This window comes from Thunnus albacares, chromosome 8 (genome assembly GCF_914725855.1).
Source record: "Thunnus albacares chromosome 8, fThuAlb1.1, whole genome shotgun sequence".
Taxonomy (NCBI): Eukaryota; Metazoa; Chordata; class Actinopteri; order Scombriformes; family Scombridae; genus Thunnus; species Thunnus albacares.
Window position 1 is genome coordinate 4,993,058 of NC_058113.1, and position 15,076 is coordinate 5,008,133.

At 38.2% G+C, this 15,076-nt stretch overlaps 1 protein-coding gene across 1 annotated transcript; it reads right to left on the reverse strand.

Annotated features, from left to right (window-relative positions):
* Window positions 1-3,652: 3,652 nt before the first annotated feature.
* On the reverse strand, window positions 3,653-14,484 carry LOC122988261 (acidic amino acid decarboxylase GADL1-like). The gene is made up of 15 exons (XM_044360485.1): window positions 13,931-14,484; window positions 12,409-12,599; window positions 12,129-12,255; window positions 11,414-11,504; window positions 11,170-11,279; window positions 10,872-10,987; window positions 10,330-10,409; window positions 9,952-10,006; window positions 9,716-9,832; window positions 9,558-9,622; window positions 8,780-8,861; window positions 5,661-5,860; window positions 5,040-5,091; window positions 4,808-4,897; window positions 3,653-4,606 (listed from the first exon to the last, which is right to left on the reverse strand). The coding sequence occupies exons 1-15, from the start codon at window positions 13,959-13,961 to the stop codon at window positions 4,433-4,435; spliced, it is 1,581 nt and encodes a 526-aa protein (XP_044216420.1). The 5' UTR covers window positions 13,962-14,484; the 3' UTR covers window positions 3,653-4,432.
* Between the last annotated feature and the right edge of the window lie 592 nt (window positions 14,485-15,076).

Sequence of the window (15,076 nt, forward strand, 5' to 3'; positions counted from 1 at the left end):
TCATTCATTAGCCAAAAATCTTGTCTTACTATCAGTCTAAATCTCTTTTCTCTTCCCTCTTCTGCAGGCATGTTGGGGAGGAGCAGCTCTGATGTCTAAAAAACACAAACACCTATTAAAGGGCATCCACAGGTAAACAAATCAAAGCAACATTCCTGTCAGTCAAGTTTTATAGCACTGTAGCTGTTGCAGTCATAAGGAAGAAGCATTTTGTAGCTGCCACTGAGAACACTAAGGTCATGGACTCTATATTTTTTTCTGGGAATTTGGGCAGAATCTGGGGGACTTTTCATCGTACAATAGGCTGATTCTTGCATTCAGGATGGAGTATCCAGAATTTGATTCCTGGCAGTGTGGAGAAGAATTTGACATCATATACACTAAACTGAATAAATAATATATACATTTTTTAAATAAAAATGAAAAATTTTTAATGTTGAAAAGTTTCAAAAGGACAGTTGTTGATATTTTGACTGTCGCCAAACCAGCACTTTCTCTAGGACAGACAGAGATTTATACTTACATGAACTGTTTGGGCAAAATGATCCAATGCTGCAGCATAAATGAAGTTAAATTTGCAACATCATATACTCATCGTTTTTTGTTCTGTATCAAACAAAACAAATCAAAGCAACATTCCTGTTTGTCAGTTCCTGTCAGTCAAGTTTCATAGCACTGTAGCTGTTGCAGTCATAAGGAAGAAGCATTTTGACCTCAGCTCCTGAAGTGTGATTGCTACATACATGGTGAAATGGAAAACCAGATGTGATCAGTGATAACACACTGACTGTAAACACTCTCTCTGCTGTGCTGTTTGTGTCTGATAAGGGCTAACTCTGTGGCCTGGAACCCTCATAAGATGCTGATGGCATGTCTGCAGTGCTCTGCTTTCCTGGTCAGAGACAAAACGGTAAGACTCAATTATCACCTGATATGTCTTCTGCTCCACATAAAGCAACACATACAGTAAAGCCAGTCTAACTTATATGTGTGAATGTAAGCAGTGTGGCATTAAGCTAAGAAGCCCCCTGAGAGTTTTACTGCATTATCCACAAATGGATGTAAAAAAAAAAATGTATATTTACTGACTGTATGTCTCCTCAGAGTATCCTCCAGCGCTGCCACTCTGCTCGGGCCTCCTACCTCTTTCAGCAGGATAAGTTCTTTGATGTCAGTAATGACACAGGGGACAAATCCATCCAGTGCAGCAGGAAGCCAGATGCCTTCAAGTTCTGGCTGATGTGGAAGGCTTTGGGAGCCAGTGAGCTGGAGCAGAGGGTGGACAGAGCTCTCGCTATGGCCAGGTTAGTCAGAGGAAATAGACACACTGCAGGGCTGCAGCTAACACACACTGACAGGATGGCAAAGTTGGTTAGACAGGTGATGTCATGCTGCAGACAAGAAGGGCGTTTTCTCCTCGGGTGATAATGAAAAATTCTAATAAAAACACTTGAATCAAACAAAGATTTTGATGTTTTGTTACCTGACCTAAACTGACAGACTACTAGTGTATAGTAGACTACTTGTATATTTATGAGGAATCACAGTACTACCAAGAATGTTTGAGTGTTTGTACGTATTACAAAATCCAGTACCAACACTGAAAAGTTTAGAAGCATTCAAACTTTACCAGAATATGTACTAACCCCTCATTAGTGCAATAATCTGAAGTTAAATGTGCTTTTTTGTAGGTAGCTTGCACAAGAGATCAAGAAAAGAGAAGGATTCCCTCTGTTGATGGCAGTAAGTTTTTGTAAGTTCCTCTATAATTGCACAAAAAAACAACACTGAATTCAGTGTAAATATATTTCATTTCAGTTTGTGACATATTTAAATAATCAGTTATATCTCTAATAGATGCCACATTTTAAAATCTACTTTCCCATCTACAGCCTGAGTATGCGAATGTTTGTCTCTGGTACATTCCATCAAGTCTGAGGAAGCTTCCAGACAGCCCTGAGCTCTGGAAAAACTTACCACACTGTGAGTAATTAATTACTGAACAGGGATATTTTAAAGCATTGGACATTTTGGGAAATACAGACACAAGGCAACCAGTGGAGATTCCAGGAATTTACTGGTCCCATCCCGGCCAACAAGTAGTCCACCACATAACCCCCTGGCAAATCATTTTCACCCTTCAGTTTATTGCACAGTTTAAACAAATGAGATACACTTTACTTTTACTCTGTATTAATTGACTGATAGCTCTGTTTTGGTATCCATTAACTCCTGAGGGACATAGTGTATGTGGCTCTTTAGCTGCTAAATGCTGCACTATGCTCACTAGCTAGCAGCTAACTTTGTATGTCTGCTGTCTATTATGGGCAGGTAGCATACAGTGGATTTATCAGTGCTGAAAACACCTGCTGCTGCTGAAAATGAGAGCAGTGAGATTGAACCAAAACAGTAAAGATGCAAGTCACAAAACCAAAATAATGAACTGAAAGACACTAAAACACTCTGTAGAACTGAGGGGAACCACAGAGCCAGGTGATAACGCTCTGTTGTTTTGTCACTACCAGCAACGCCTTTCACATTGATTCACAGTTACATGATCAATTGTGCATATAAAAATAATGATTAGTGCAGCTTTAAAAAATATATATAACATGCATTTGTACAAAACTTTTTTTTCAGTTAACAAAGGATGAAATCAAATGTTAAAATTTAATCAAAGAATAAGTAAAGAATAGTAAGATCATTCTAGGCCAACTTTCAGTACTTAAAAGTCTGGATACTTGGTGCTGGCACATTTCAGTCAATACCAAATTGATTTTAAATACTCGATCCTATTTGTGTGCAGGTGGAAAAGTCCTAGATTTCACATTCCAAAGTATTGACTGGAGAAAGACATGTGCAGTAGCTCATGATCACTTGATTAGAGAAGACACTGTATAAGACATAATTTCTCATATAAAGTGATCCAGGGTTGTGCTGCTTAGATTTGAGCAATTTTAGTGACACTCAAGGTTGACAAAACTCTTGCTTGCTCAGAGTGCATACAGGATATTCTACTATTAAGATGATGACAGATTATGATATATATTTGCTTTCTTTACCTGCACACACATCTATAGTTTGAATACTATGTTCCTTCCACCTCTGACACATGGACTGATGCTCATAATGACTCCATGACTCATCCAAATCCAGATGTGTAATATATGTATGGCTCTCTGGCATGTCTTTACGGAATAATTGTTCATTTTATGATGACGTTGATGACTCCAACTGTGGTCTTCAACTGCTGCACAACATTTGGAAATAGCTCTTAATGGTCACATTCAAATATAAGCTTTTTGTTAGTAAAAACAGATGTTCAAGGTGTTCTTTGTGCGATAATTCTCTACTGATGGAGAGAATGAATGTTTATTGTTGTCTCTTTAGCTACTTTAGCTGCTGTCTCACTCATCATGTGCTTACACAGGAGCACAAAGCTCATGGATCTACTGCTCACCTGTTTTAGGTCAGTGACACCTGCTAGATATTTTCACTTAGCTGGATAAACGCAAAGGCGGGCTATGATTTTCAAGTTGCTCTCCAGCTATTGATTCTGTCCAACTAAGTCTACAGTAGAAGACCTTTGTTGACTTGCTGAGCTCTGGTAAAACATCCAGTTTGTTTCTCAGATCAGTGGTGAGAGCTAAAGTATATTACTACTGATGCACAGAATAAATGGTCACCTCTGTTTCTTTTTGGGGTTTGATTAAAATACATAGACACTTGTAGGCAAAAGATTTTTAGTTTATTTAAAACAGGTATAAAACGTTTTCCTCAATGGAACCACATTTATCTACAGAAACACAATCCAAGACTCACTTGTCACAAAAAATGAGCAGCTGAAGATCAGCCAACATGAGACATGACTCATGAGCACAACATGAAGACACAGGTTCTGTGAGCATATTGACCCCAAACCATATAAATATAAGACACAAACACTACAAAAGTCTCTATAGCGTAAATATTCCTGACAGACATGGCAAACCTCTAAATAAAATTACTTTCCTGTCTTTCACTTCATTTAACACACATTACTCGTTTTCTGGGGATCTCAAGGGATCCTGGATTAAGTCCCAGGAGGTCCCCACATATGTAAAAAAGCGACAGGTATAAACACATTGACTACCCAGATAATATCATTCAACAAAAACGATTTTAAATCATAGTATCCCCTTTACATCTTCTGATAGACATACAGTTGAGCCATTTCAATTCATAGGTGAGGAAACTGTGAGGATATTTTGTAAACGAGCATATGCTCAGTGGAATCCAGCAGGTACAGTTTCCCAAAAACAACTGAGAAAATTATCACAAGAAGAAAGAATGTATGATGATGATGGTGAGAATGACCTGCTTGTCCACAAGTCCGTCCCTTTAAGATGAATAAAGAGGGGCAGAAAGGCTTTTCATCGACACTGACAGTTCATCACAAGTCCTTTCCCAGATTGTGTATCTCATCCAGGACAAAGTCCATGTCCTGACTGCTGGCCTGAGGGCTGATGATGATCATTCTGAAAAAGTTGGCCTTGTCTCCGTGTGGCTGGTAGCCCACCATCATGCTGCCCCTCTTCATCATGCGCTCCTTGACCACAGGGGCCACCTACAAGAGGAGAGAGGGGATACTGCAATGACTGAGAGTCCTGACAACATCCTAACAAACATACTATGTAACCAGATCTGTGCAAATGTCTTGATTTGCTGTTGATCAATGGCTGATTCAAGCACCTCAGCTGGGATAACCATAGGAGAATTTGACTATCCTCTATTGTAAAATATCCCTGTTCAGTAACTGGCTACTTACTGTGTGGAGCTTTTTCCAGAGCTCAGGGCTGTCTGGAAGGTTCCTCAGACTTGGTGGAATGTACCAGAAACAAATATTCGCATATTCAGGCTGTAGACAGGAAAGCAGATTTTAAAATGTGGCATCTACTACAGAAATAACTAATTATTTAAATATGTCACAAACTTAATTGAAATGTATTTATTCTACTAAATTCAGTGTTGTTTTTATGTGAAATTATGGAAAAACTTACTTCCATCAAGAGACGGAATCCCTCTCTTTTCTTGATTTCTTGTGCAAGATACCTGCAAAAAACCTGCACATTTAGTTTCAGAATATCACAGTAATCATGGTATATTCACTTTAGGTTCATATGCTCCTCATCTTTGGCAAGTGTTGCAATTCACTCTACTCTAAAAATAATCTAGAATAGTAACACAAATTACACAAATTACCATCAGTTAAGAAAAAGCCATGAGATAAAAATAAGAGAAGAAGAGATGTATGTCTCAGGATGACTGTAAGAAATGTGACTGTTCACAAAAATACCACTAGAGTGCACTGTCTAACAGCTCTCTTGTCTAAATCAACTCTGAGAGCTGATTTGATGTCTAACAATGACTTGAGCATCAGTTAGCGTGCATGGGTTTTACTGGGGCTCTGAAATTGTCATTTGAACTTTAAAAACTGTTTGTATCTAAATGAGCGACTGAAAAACCACTAGCTTTAGGTGACAACACATTAATATAATAGATTTTGTCATGAGAATACTTTATTAACATCTAAAGAAGATCTGCACCACCCTCTGGCTGTAGGCCAACCTGGTCTAACCAACTTGGCCATCCTGTCAGTGTGTCTGTTTCCTCTGACTAACCTAGCCATAGCGAGAGCTCTGTCCACCCTCTGTTCCAGTTCGCTGGCTCCCAAAGCCTTCCACATCAGCCAGAACTTGAAGGCGTCTGGTTTCCTGCTGCACTGGACGGATTTGTCCCCTGTGTCATAACTGACATCGTAGAACTTATCCTGCTGGAAGAGGTAGGAGGCCTGAGCAGAGTGGCAGCGCTGGAGGAGATTCTGATGAGACACAATGACAAGAATTGTTTATACAGCATATATTCATTTCCCTGAGCATAAACGTTTTTTTTTTATATTGCATTAACACTCAAAATGAGAACACAGGAAGAAAAATGTTATCCAAAGTGTATCCATAATAACAAACAGGATTAAACAAATCTCACACTTGCTCCCTGGTTACCACAAGACATGTTTTAAGGGAGCTACTGTAAGAATAAGAATAAGAAATACTTTTAATGTCGAGGGAAATTTAAGTATTATAACAGCACCGTCTAGCATTACATCACACACAACAATAGAATAAAATAAAATAAAACACTTAAATAATAAAATAGAAAGGGTTGTTATTACACATTGAATCATTGTATTGTATCAGCATAATTCAGTTACAAAAAACAATCTGCCTGTTTTTATGAAACAGCCAGTTAAAGAAATTAAGTTCCAACAATAATGTTCAACATTTTGGGAAATATGTTTATTTATTTTTACCAAGAGTAAGACAAGCAGATCGACACTACTCTCATGTCTCTTGTCTGTTAAATATGAGGCTGTTGTTTAGGCTTTGCTTAGCATAAAGACTGAAAACTGGGGGGAAAGCTAGCTTGGCTCTGTCCAAAGGTAACAAAGTCTGCCCATCAGTACCTCCAAAGCTCACTAATTAATATGTTATATATATACAAGCAGCAACGACCACAGCCTGAAAATGAAGCCAATATGGAAGTCCCTTAAATAATTTGGTAATTATTGCTCCACTACAAATAGTAGCTTTGACGTCTGCCGTATGGGTGTTGAGTGACAGCTGTGATTGACAGTTTGCTCCATGGCTCCTGGACTCGCACTGAGTCGGACTATTGTTGCAATATTGTCATAAATTTAATGTTACTTGATAATGATACCTGCCGTGTTAGTTAGCTAATGTTACCACAAATCTGCACCACTTGGTGTTCCCAGTAAGTTAGCATTGCTTTAGTCTAAGGTAGCGGGGCATGTTTCCAGCGTGTAAGGAAACACCCCGCGCTGCTTATTTGAAAAGTCTTGGCTCCAAACGGATGGTGCCAACAGTAAACTGCAACTCTGGGCTTCAAACCAGCTCCAACACAAATCAATGGGTGACATCACACTTTGCTACGTCCATCTTTATATACAGTCTATAAACTATTGTAGGTTATAAACTAGTGGGCTTGTTTTAATATTTTTGCAGAAGTATCTTACATCTTGCAGCTAATTGCAGACTTGACTGAGACCATGATTTGCTGAACTTCCATTTGCTGGTTCATATTTTTCTTTTTTTCTTCTTCCTTTCTGTTCATAGTAGAATTGCACACTGCTTTTCTCTTTTTGTGAGCATTATTGAGGACATGATTGTCTTGTTTGAACAAATTTTGTTCGCATTCAGCCATTTCACCAGCCACGTCAAGACTGGTTGGTTGATCATTACAGTGTGAACATAGAAGTTGTACATTTTGGCCATGCACACATTAAAACGTGTACTGTGAATCAACACATAAGATTAGTAAGAACATACAGTGTTCACTCAGATTTAGACAGTTTACACCTTTGGACAGAGCCTGGCTAGCTGTCTCCACATTTCCAGTCTTTATGCTAGCTAAGCTGACCAGCTGCTGGCTCCAGCATATTGATAGAGGTATCACCCTTCTCAACTTGGTCTTGACAAGAAAGAAAATAACCGCATTTCCCAAAGTGTCACACCATTTCTTCAAAGCTGTGGCTGACATAACAGGATTTTTTGCAGTTAATATTGTACAGAATATGTCAACTGTCCACTGTCCCTCAGACTCAACGCTAGGTACCTCTGCTTCTCTCCAGCTCTCTGACAGACAAAACTGCTCAGTCATCTCACCTTAATGTGAAACTACAAGAGGACTACACTGTACTGAACTGTGCCTGACTGGTCTGCTGCAGACCCAGAATGAGGATTTCACTCATCCATGTGGCTTAAGAGCTAACACATTCTGTTCTTTCTTACTGCTTAATGTTACATTCACACATTAAGTACAAGTTGTACTGGGTGGACTTGAGTTTAGGATTCACTTCAGCAGTGGTTTTTTGGTTTTCCGTTATACATAGTATAATGTTACAATGTCAGTTATCTATGTTAAACATGGTCAAAGTTCAAAAACGTATTTAGCTCTGAGCGCTTCCTTTGCAACATTTTTTGCTACCATACCCATAAATGGCCATCCCTTCCGTAGCCTTTGTTGATAAGGTTTGTAGTAAGGTTTTTCCATGTTTCCATGTTTTTTGTGTTGTCCACTCTCATATTTATGCATGTAAGAAGTTGATATTTCAAGTAAAAAACGGTTTGTTGACATAGCCTTCACAACCGGTGGAAGTCTCACGAGGGGAAGCTTCCTGAAGCTGGCCAATCAGAACAGAGTGGGCTCATTGGGAGAGGGGCCTTAAAGAGAGGAGCTAAAATGGCCTGTCTCAGACAGAGGCTGAATGAGGGGATGTGTAAAGGGTCAGTATGAGTTAAATAAGGAGTTTTTCTAACTGTAAATCAAGCAAAGATATTCCAGTAGAGCCCCAGATTAAAATATAGACCTGGAAAGATGCATAATATATCCCCTTTAAATAAATTCATTTCCCCATCATATCCAATATCTGTGATCCTTTAACTCTCTTTCTCCCTTAATTATACATTCAAAGAGGCAACTTAAAGTTGAAATTTCTGAGATGTTCATATACATATAGTTGCCTATCTAAACTGTTTTTCTCCTGTAAAATATTTAATAGTTGTCAGCCTCACTTCTCCTGACAATTAAATTCAACGATCTGAAATGGTTCATTCTACACAGATATGGTTTCACGAGCCAAAGAAAAAGCTTGAGTACCACTGAACTGTGTATGTTGCTTTATGTGGAGCAGAAGACATATCAGGTGATAATTGAGTCTTACCGTTTTGTCTCTGACCAGGAAAGCAGAGCACTGCAGACATGCCATCAGCATCTTATGAGGGTTCCAGGCCACAGAGTTAGCCCTTATCAGACACAAACAGCACAGCAGAGAGAGTGTTTACAGTCAGTGTGTTACCACTGATCACTTCTGGTTTTCCATTTCACCATGTATGTAGCAATCACACTTCAGGAGCTGAGGTCAAAATGCTTCTTCCTTATGACTGCAACAGCTACAGTGCTATGAAACTTGACTGACAGGAACTGACAAACAGGAATGTTGCTTTGATTTGTTTTGTTTGATACAGAACAAAAAACGATGAGTATATGATGTTGCAAATTTAACTTCATTTATGCTGCAGCATTGGATCATTTTGCCCAAACAGTTCATGTAAGTATAAATCTCTGTCTGTCCTAGAGAAAGTGCTGGTTTGGCGACAGTCAAAATATCAACAACTGTCCTTTTGAAACTTTTCAACATTAAAAATTTTTCATTTTTATTTAAAAAATGTATATATTATTTATTCAGTTTAGTGTATATGATGTCAAATTCTTCTCCACACTGCCAGGAATCAAATTCTGGATACTCCATCCTGAATGCAAGAATCAGCCTATTGTACGATGAAAAGTCCCCCAGATTCTGCCCAAATTCCCAGAAAAAAATATAGAGTCCATGACCTTAGTGTTCTCAGTGGCAGCTACAAAATGCTTCTTCCTTATGACTGCAACAGCTACAGTGCTATAAAACTTGACTGACAGGAATGTTGCTTTGATTTATTTACCTGTGGATGCCCTTTAATAGGTGTTTGTGTTTTTTAGACATCAGAGCTGCTCCTCCCCAACATGCCTGCAGAAGAGGGAAGAGAAAAGAGATTTAGACTGATAGTAAGACAAGATTTTTGGCTAATGAATGACTGAATGAATAAATGAATAAACTCACGTCCACATGCAGCCACAGGTCATGCTTCTCACAGATGTCTGCGATTTCCTCGATGGGGTCAAACGCTCCGAGCACTGTGGTCCCTGCTGTGGCGTTTACCATGAAGGGAAGTGCACCCTGAACACAAACACAACTAGATTTTATTCTGTGATATTGCAGCTTTTTGCAACATTTGAGAACATATAAAGCAATGTATCTCCAAGTCAAACCCTCTACAGGTAAGATGGCTTCCTCACCTCACTTTTAGCAGCCTTTATTAACTCCTCCAGAGCCGAGGGGATCATCTTCCCTCTGACAAACACACATAATAATTCATCATTCAGTTTGTGACACAAGAGTCAGTTTACGTTGAGATGAAACTATATTCACTGCCTGACTTCCGTTGCAAACTTCTTCTGTGGTTTAGTTAGTAGGAGGATGTTTCTAAGAATGAATGTCTTGAGTGTCAGTTCCGTTCTACAAAATTAATTTCCACAGAAATGGTGAGGGGAAACACCATGAAGGCATCATCATTATGCTAACTGTCAAACTGGCACTAGTGAGGCCTCTCTGTTCACAGAGGAGGAACCAGGATATCAGGCAGGATTATGAAGTGTGTGGGAAAAGCAGTTTACCTTTTATCAGATGGAACCACGTAAACATTTTTAGTGCCGATGCCCAGTAAAGCTGCTGCTTTGGAAATGGAGTAATGACACTGAAAGAGATTAAACAGAGACTGTCAACAAAATGTATTTGCTCAGGTCAGCTTCATTTATTCAAACTCAACAACCAAGATGAATATAATCACACATATCAGATGTAATTCGTGTTTCTCCATAGTTAAACTGTAAAGGTCTGGTACATTTGTGAGCTAAGTGTCCCTCATGAGACGTGATGAGGACTGATTTAATCTGCTTAATCAAGCAAGTAAGTAATTCATTTCTGTGAAAAACTGACTGGCAAACAATTTTCTGCTCATTTAGAATTGCAAAGGTGCACAGGAGCTTTAACACAGACAAATTATATGAAGGAAAAACATCCAGCTACTTAGCTCAGTATCTTCATTAAATCTTTAATTTGAGAGAAAGAGGTTACTTCAAATATACGTTTACATGTTTAACTCAGGTCTAAAAAAGACTATTAGCTCTTAAGCTTGATAAGTTCCAGTAAAACCTACCTCCTGTGATGTGAACATGACCAGTCGTGGAGCAGCAGAGAGGCCGAGCTCTTTAATGTCAGGACATTGATGGTACCTGGCTAAGTTCACGGCATACATGTTGGACATTGAGCCACCTGGAGGATAAACAGCACACAGGATGATTTTTATTTGTTAAAACAAAATGATTACATCATTATTGATCTGCCTTGGCACTGCATGTAACACATTTTTAGGTGGAAGAATTGATTAGCGAACAATAAAGACAGATTGTGATAGCAACTGAGGTGTAAACACTAGTCGCTGTCAGCGATCGTACCTGCGTTGAAGATTCCGTCTCCTCCTTCTTCCCAGCCGATCATCTCCATCATCTTCCTCAGAACAGCCTCCTCCATCAGAGTAAAGACAGGAGCCACCTCATAGGTGTACCTGATGAAGACCATACAGTATGAACAATATTATTACAACAAGATGATTTCAAAGGTTGTACAAGAATACTGTTGGGTTTCTACACAAATATTTACAAATGTGACTTAATTATGACTATAAGTTGCGTGACTCACAGACTGGGTTTGAGGGCTTCTATAACGAAGCTTGCCACCATGGAGTAGGGCTCCATCCCTGCATACAGCTGGTTGAAGAAACGAGGATGGGCTACAGAAATGATACAGAACAAAAAACGATGAGTATATGATGTTGCAAATTTAACTTCATTTATGCTGCAGCATTGGATCATTTTGCCCAAACAGTTCATGTAAGTATAAATCTCTGTCTGTCCTAGAGAAAGTGCTGGTTTGGCGACAGTCAAAATATCAACAACTGTCCTTTTGAAACTTTTCAACATTAAAAAGCTCTGTCATTTTTCATTTTTATTTAAAAAATGTATATATTATTTATTCAGTTTAGTGTATATGATGTCAAATTCTTCTCCACACTGCTAGGAATCAAATTCTGGATACTCCATCCTGAATGCAAGAATCAGCCTATTGTACGATGAAAAGACCCCCAGATTCTGCCCAAATTCCCAGAAAAAAATATAGAGTCCATGACCTTAGTGTTCTCAGTGGCAGCTACAGTCCTCAACCACCTGAAACCACACAGCAGCACACTTTCTGTTTCTAAACTGCCACAGAGATACCAACATAGATAGCTATCCAGTCTGTTTATTTCAAATACATTTAGTTATAAGAGCTACTTTTGTAAGGGAAACATTTCTTGAGTTGGACCCCTTGAACTGACTCTGATCTTACAGTAATTCATTAAAGCTTGAAGACGTACTGGTCTTGACGCTGTATCTGATGGCATCTCTGCAGCGCTGCAGGATCTGGGACTCAGACTCTCCTCTGTCTCTCAGTTCAAGGTCCAACAGTTCCTTCAGCTGCTCAGGGGGACACCACTCACAAACCTGGTCAGCATGGACAAACATCTCAATGTCAATGTGGCAGCAGTAGTCCTAATACATATACTGGAAGCATATTTGAATAAAATCTTTCCAAAGATGCCCTTTAAGATTCCCTTGAATATGCTGCACCTGGAGAGAATTAATTACACTGGTTACCTTTTCTCGGACATCAGTGGCCTTTTTCACTGCATCCTCCATAATGATGGCCATGGCTTGGTTGATGAAGCCCTCTGCTGCATGTACGTTCAAAGTGGGGCCATTCAGGGGAACGTCGTCTATGACAACAGGACATTTCGCTGGTTGCACACAGTCTGCCTCGGGGCTCTGGTTTTTACTGCAATTCTCCTCTGAAAATACAAAACTGTCTGTGTTATGTGGTCAAAAATCACGTTTTTTCTAAAGCCTTTGACCTCAAATTACAATTTTTCTTTATCAGCTAAAATAAAAATAAAATACAATATCACGCTTGGTGTCAGTGTCATCACTTTGTTTCCTGAAGTCTTCTGGGAAATGTGTGCCAAGAATAATTGTTACCTCAGTTTAGAGGTTACTGCAACATGACTCAATGACCAATCTTTTCCCTGGTGTTTTGCACTTTTCCTGTTAGCCTTTACATTGAAGTTGAACTTTTTACAGTACATCATAAGCATTTAAAGTAACTCTGGGTGTATTTTGAGAAAGAATTGTTTTGCATTTGTTCAGATATACTATACCTGAACACAACTTTTTCATGCCCTACATACTAGATTAAATTTAATTAATTAAATTTAATCTAGTATTAATTAAATTTAATCTAGTATGTCTAGTATATAAAAGTAATTAAAACAACACACCCACCCCCTGCAGCTCTCTGAAGCTAAGAATGTTCCTACTTCCTCCTACCCTCTCTTCACTTTCTCTATGTGCCTCTATCGCACATAGAGCTCTAGGTTGTCAGGCTGGTGTCACATCTTACACACTTGATCATTTGGGTCTTTAAAGTTGCGTTTCCTCATCAATGCAAAACAGTTGACCTAAAATCAGCCCACACCAGGTGTTACAGGTGGAAGCAGCCCTCCCTGCTGCCTATGAAATAAATACTACTAAATGAATGAAAAAAGTCACGATATATCATGAAATTACATTATTATAAGTATCACTGAAAAATAATTAAATAATATTCTTATACAGACCTGCCTTGTGTTTGTTAGTGAATCTGTAGGCAGTGACGGAAAGTAACTTGTAACTTCAAATTACTTCACTTAAGTATAAACTTGACATTCTATTTAAATATTTCCATGTGATGCTACTTTATACTTCTCTGCTACATATCAGAGTGACAGTTGTACTCATTACCCCACTACATTTATCTGACAGCTGTAGTTACAAGTAGTTACAAGTAGTTACTTTGCTGTTATATTACACAAAACATATGACAGACTTATAGATTAAACAACCCAGAAGTCTATTAAGTAATTCAGAACAGCTCTACTGTGACCAGCTGCTTAAACATCACATCAATATAAATAAATCAGTAATAATAATCCAATATTAGCCCCTGTAATTGCCACATTATCTCTAATATAACATTTGTTTATTTGAATGTACAGTAATTCAGTAATTGTGTCATCTTTCTAAAGTAAAATAGATGCATTATCTGTCCAGTGAAAAGTTGTACCAAAGTCTCACAGATTCTTACCCTTCTGGTGTTTTTCCATGGTTGATGCCATTCTTAACTTTGATGCTGTCGTACTGTCTGTTCTCTCTGCAAGTCATTGTTGCTTTAAGATGTCTGTATTTATACAGACCTCGGATCTTCCTGGTGACTCACACTTTGCAACACAATGTTACAACATAGCATTTGAAGAAAAAGTAAATTTCCATGTCAGCAATCAGGATGGTATGTTCTGCTTTAATGTGGAAAATCCATTGGTTAAAATCTGTGAATAAAACAAATAGTTTACAGCTCACAACCCACCAACTAAAGTTTAGTGCACTTTTATTAGCAGGAGTTTGTCAAAACATTAGTCATAACTCATACCTTTTGCTTGCTAGACCCACATAATGATTCGCCAGCCTCATTCAGCACATTTTATCTAATGAAGCAATACATCGGACTTTGTCTTACTATAGGTCATGAGTGCAAGAGCTCTGGTGAATTGTAACGCACAAGCTAAAGCCGTCTGTATGTAGCCGAACTGTTGAAATTTAGCAAATTGACAAAGCAGCCGCTCCCAGTGAATCACATCAGCAGCTGAGGAATGACTGACAGTGACTTCACTCAGTATTTCCATGTCAGGAATAATATTTATTTTATTGACATATTAGTTTTCTTCTCAGTGATATATTATTGAGTTTATATAGTGACTTTGCTGTTGTAAACATTACTGTTGCTGCTCTGGAAACATTTAATTATATTTAAAATATAAATAAATTCTTATCCTGTTCTAAATGTATTCTTTTTTTTAATAATATATTTTTTTAGCAATTTAGCAAGTATTTATTAATGAAAAAGAACGGATAAGAGTATCAATAAAGAACTGAACTGATAAGTAGTATTAATAGGAGTAGTGACTGTCAGTGTGCATCATATATGTTAATATGCAAGTGACAAGAATTTTAACTTTTTTCTTTTACTCATTGATGTACATTCTGGTTGTCTTTAAAGTTGATAAAGATAGTAAGTACAGATATTTGTGTTTTTATTCTAAAATATAGTTTGATAGTTAAAATAAGTAGGCCTACAAGTTTGATCAGTAAGGAGAGAAATAGGACTCCTTTGTCACTAGTAGCATACATTTTGAAGCTAAGATGTACATTTTGAAGCTAAGATGTTTTATTTTAT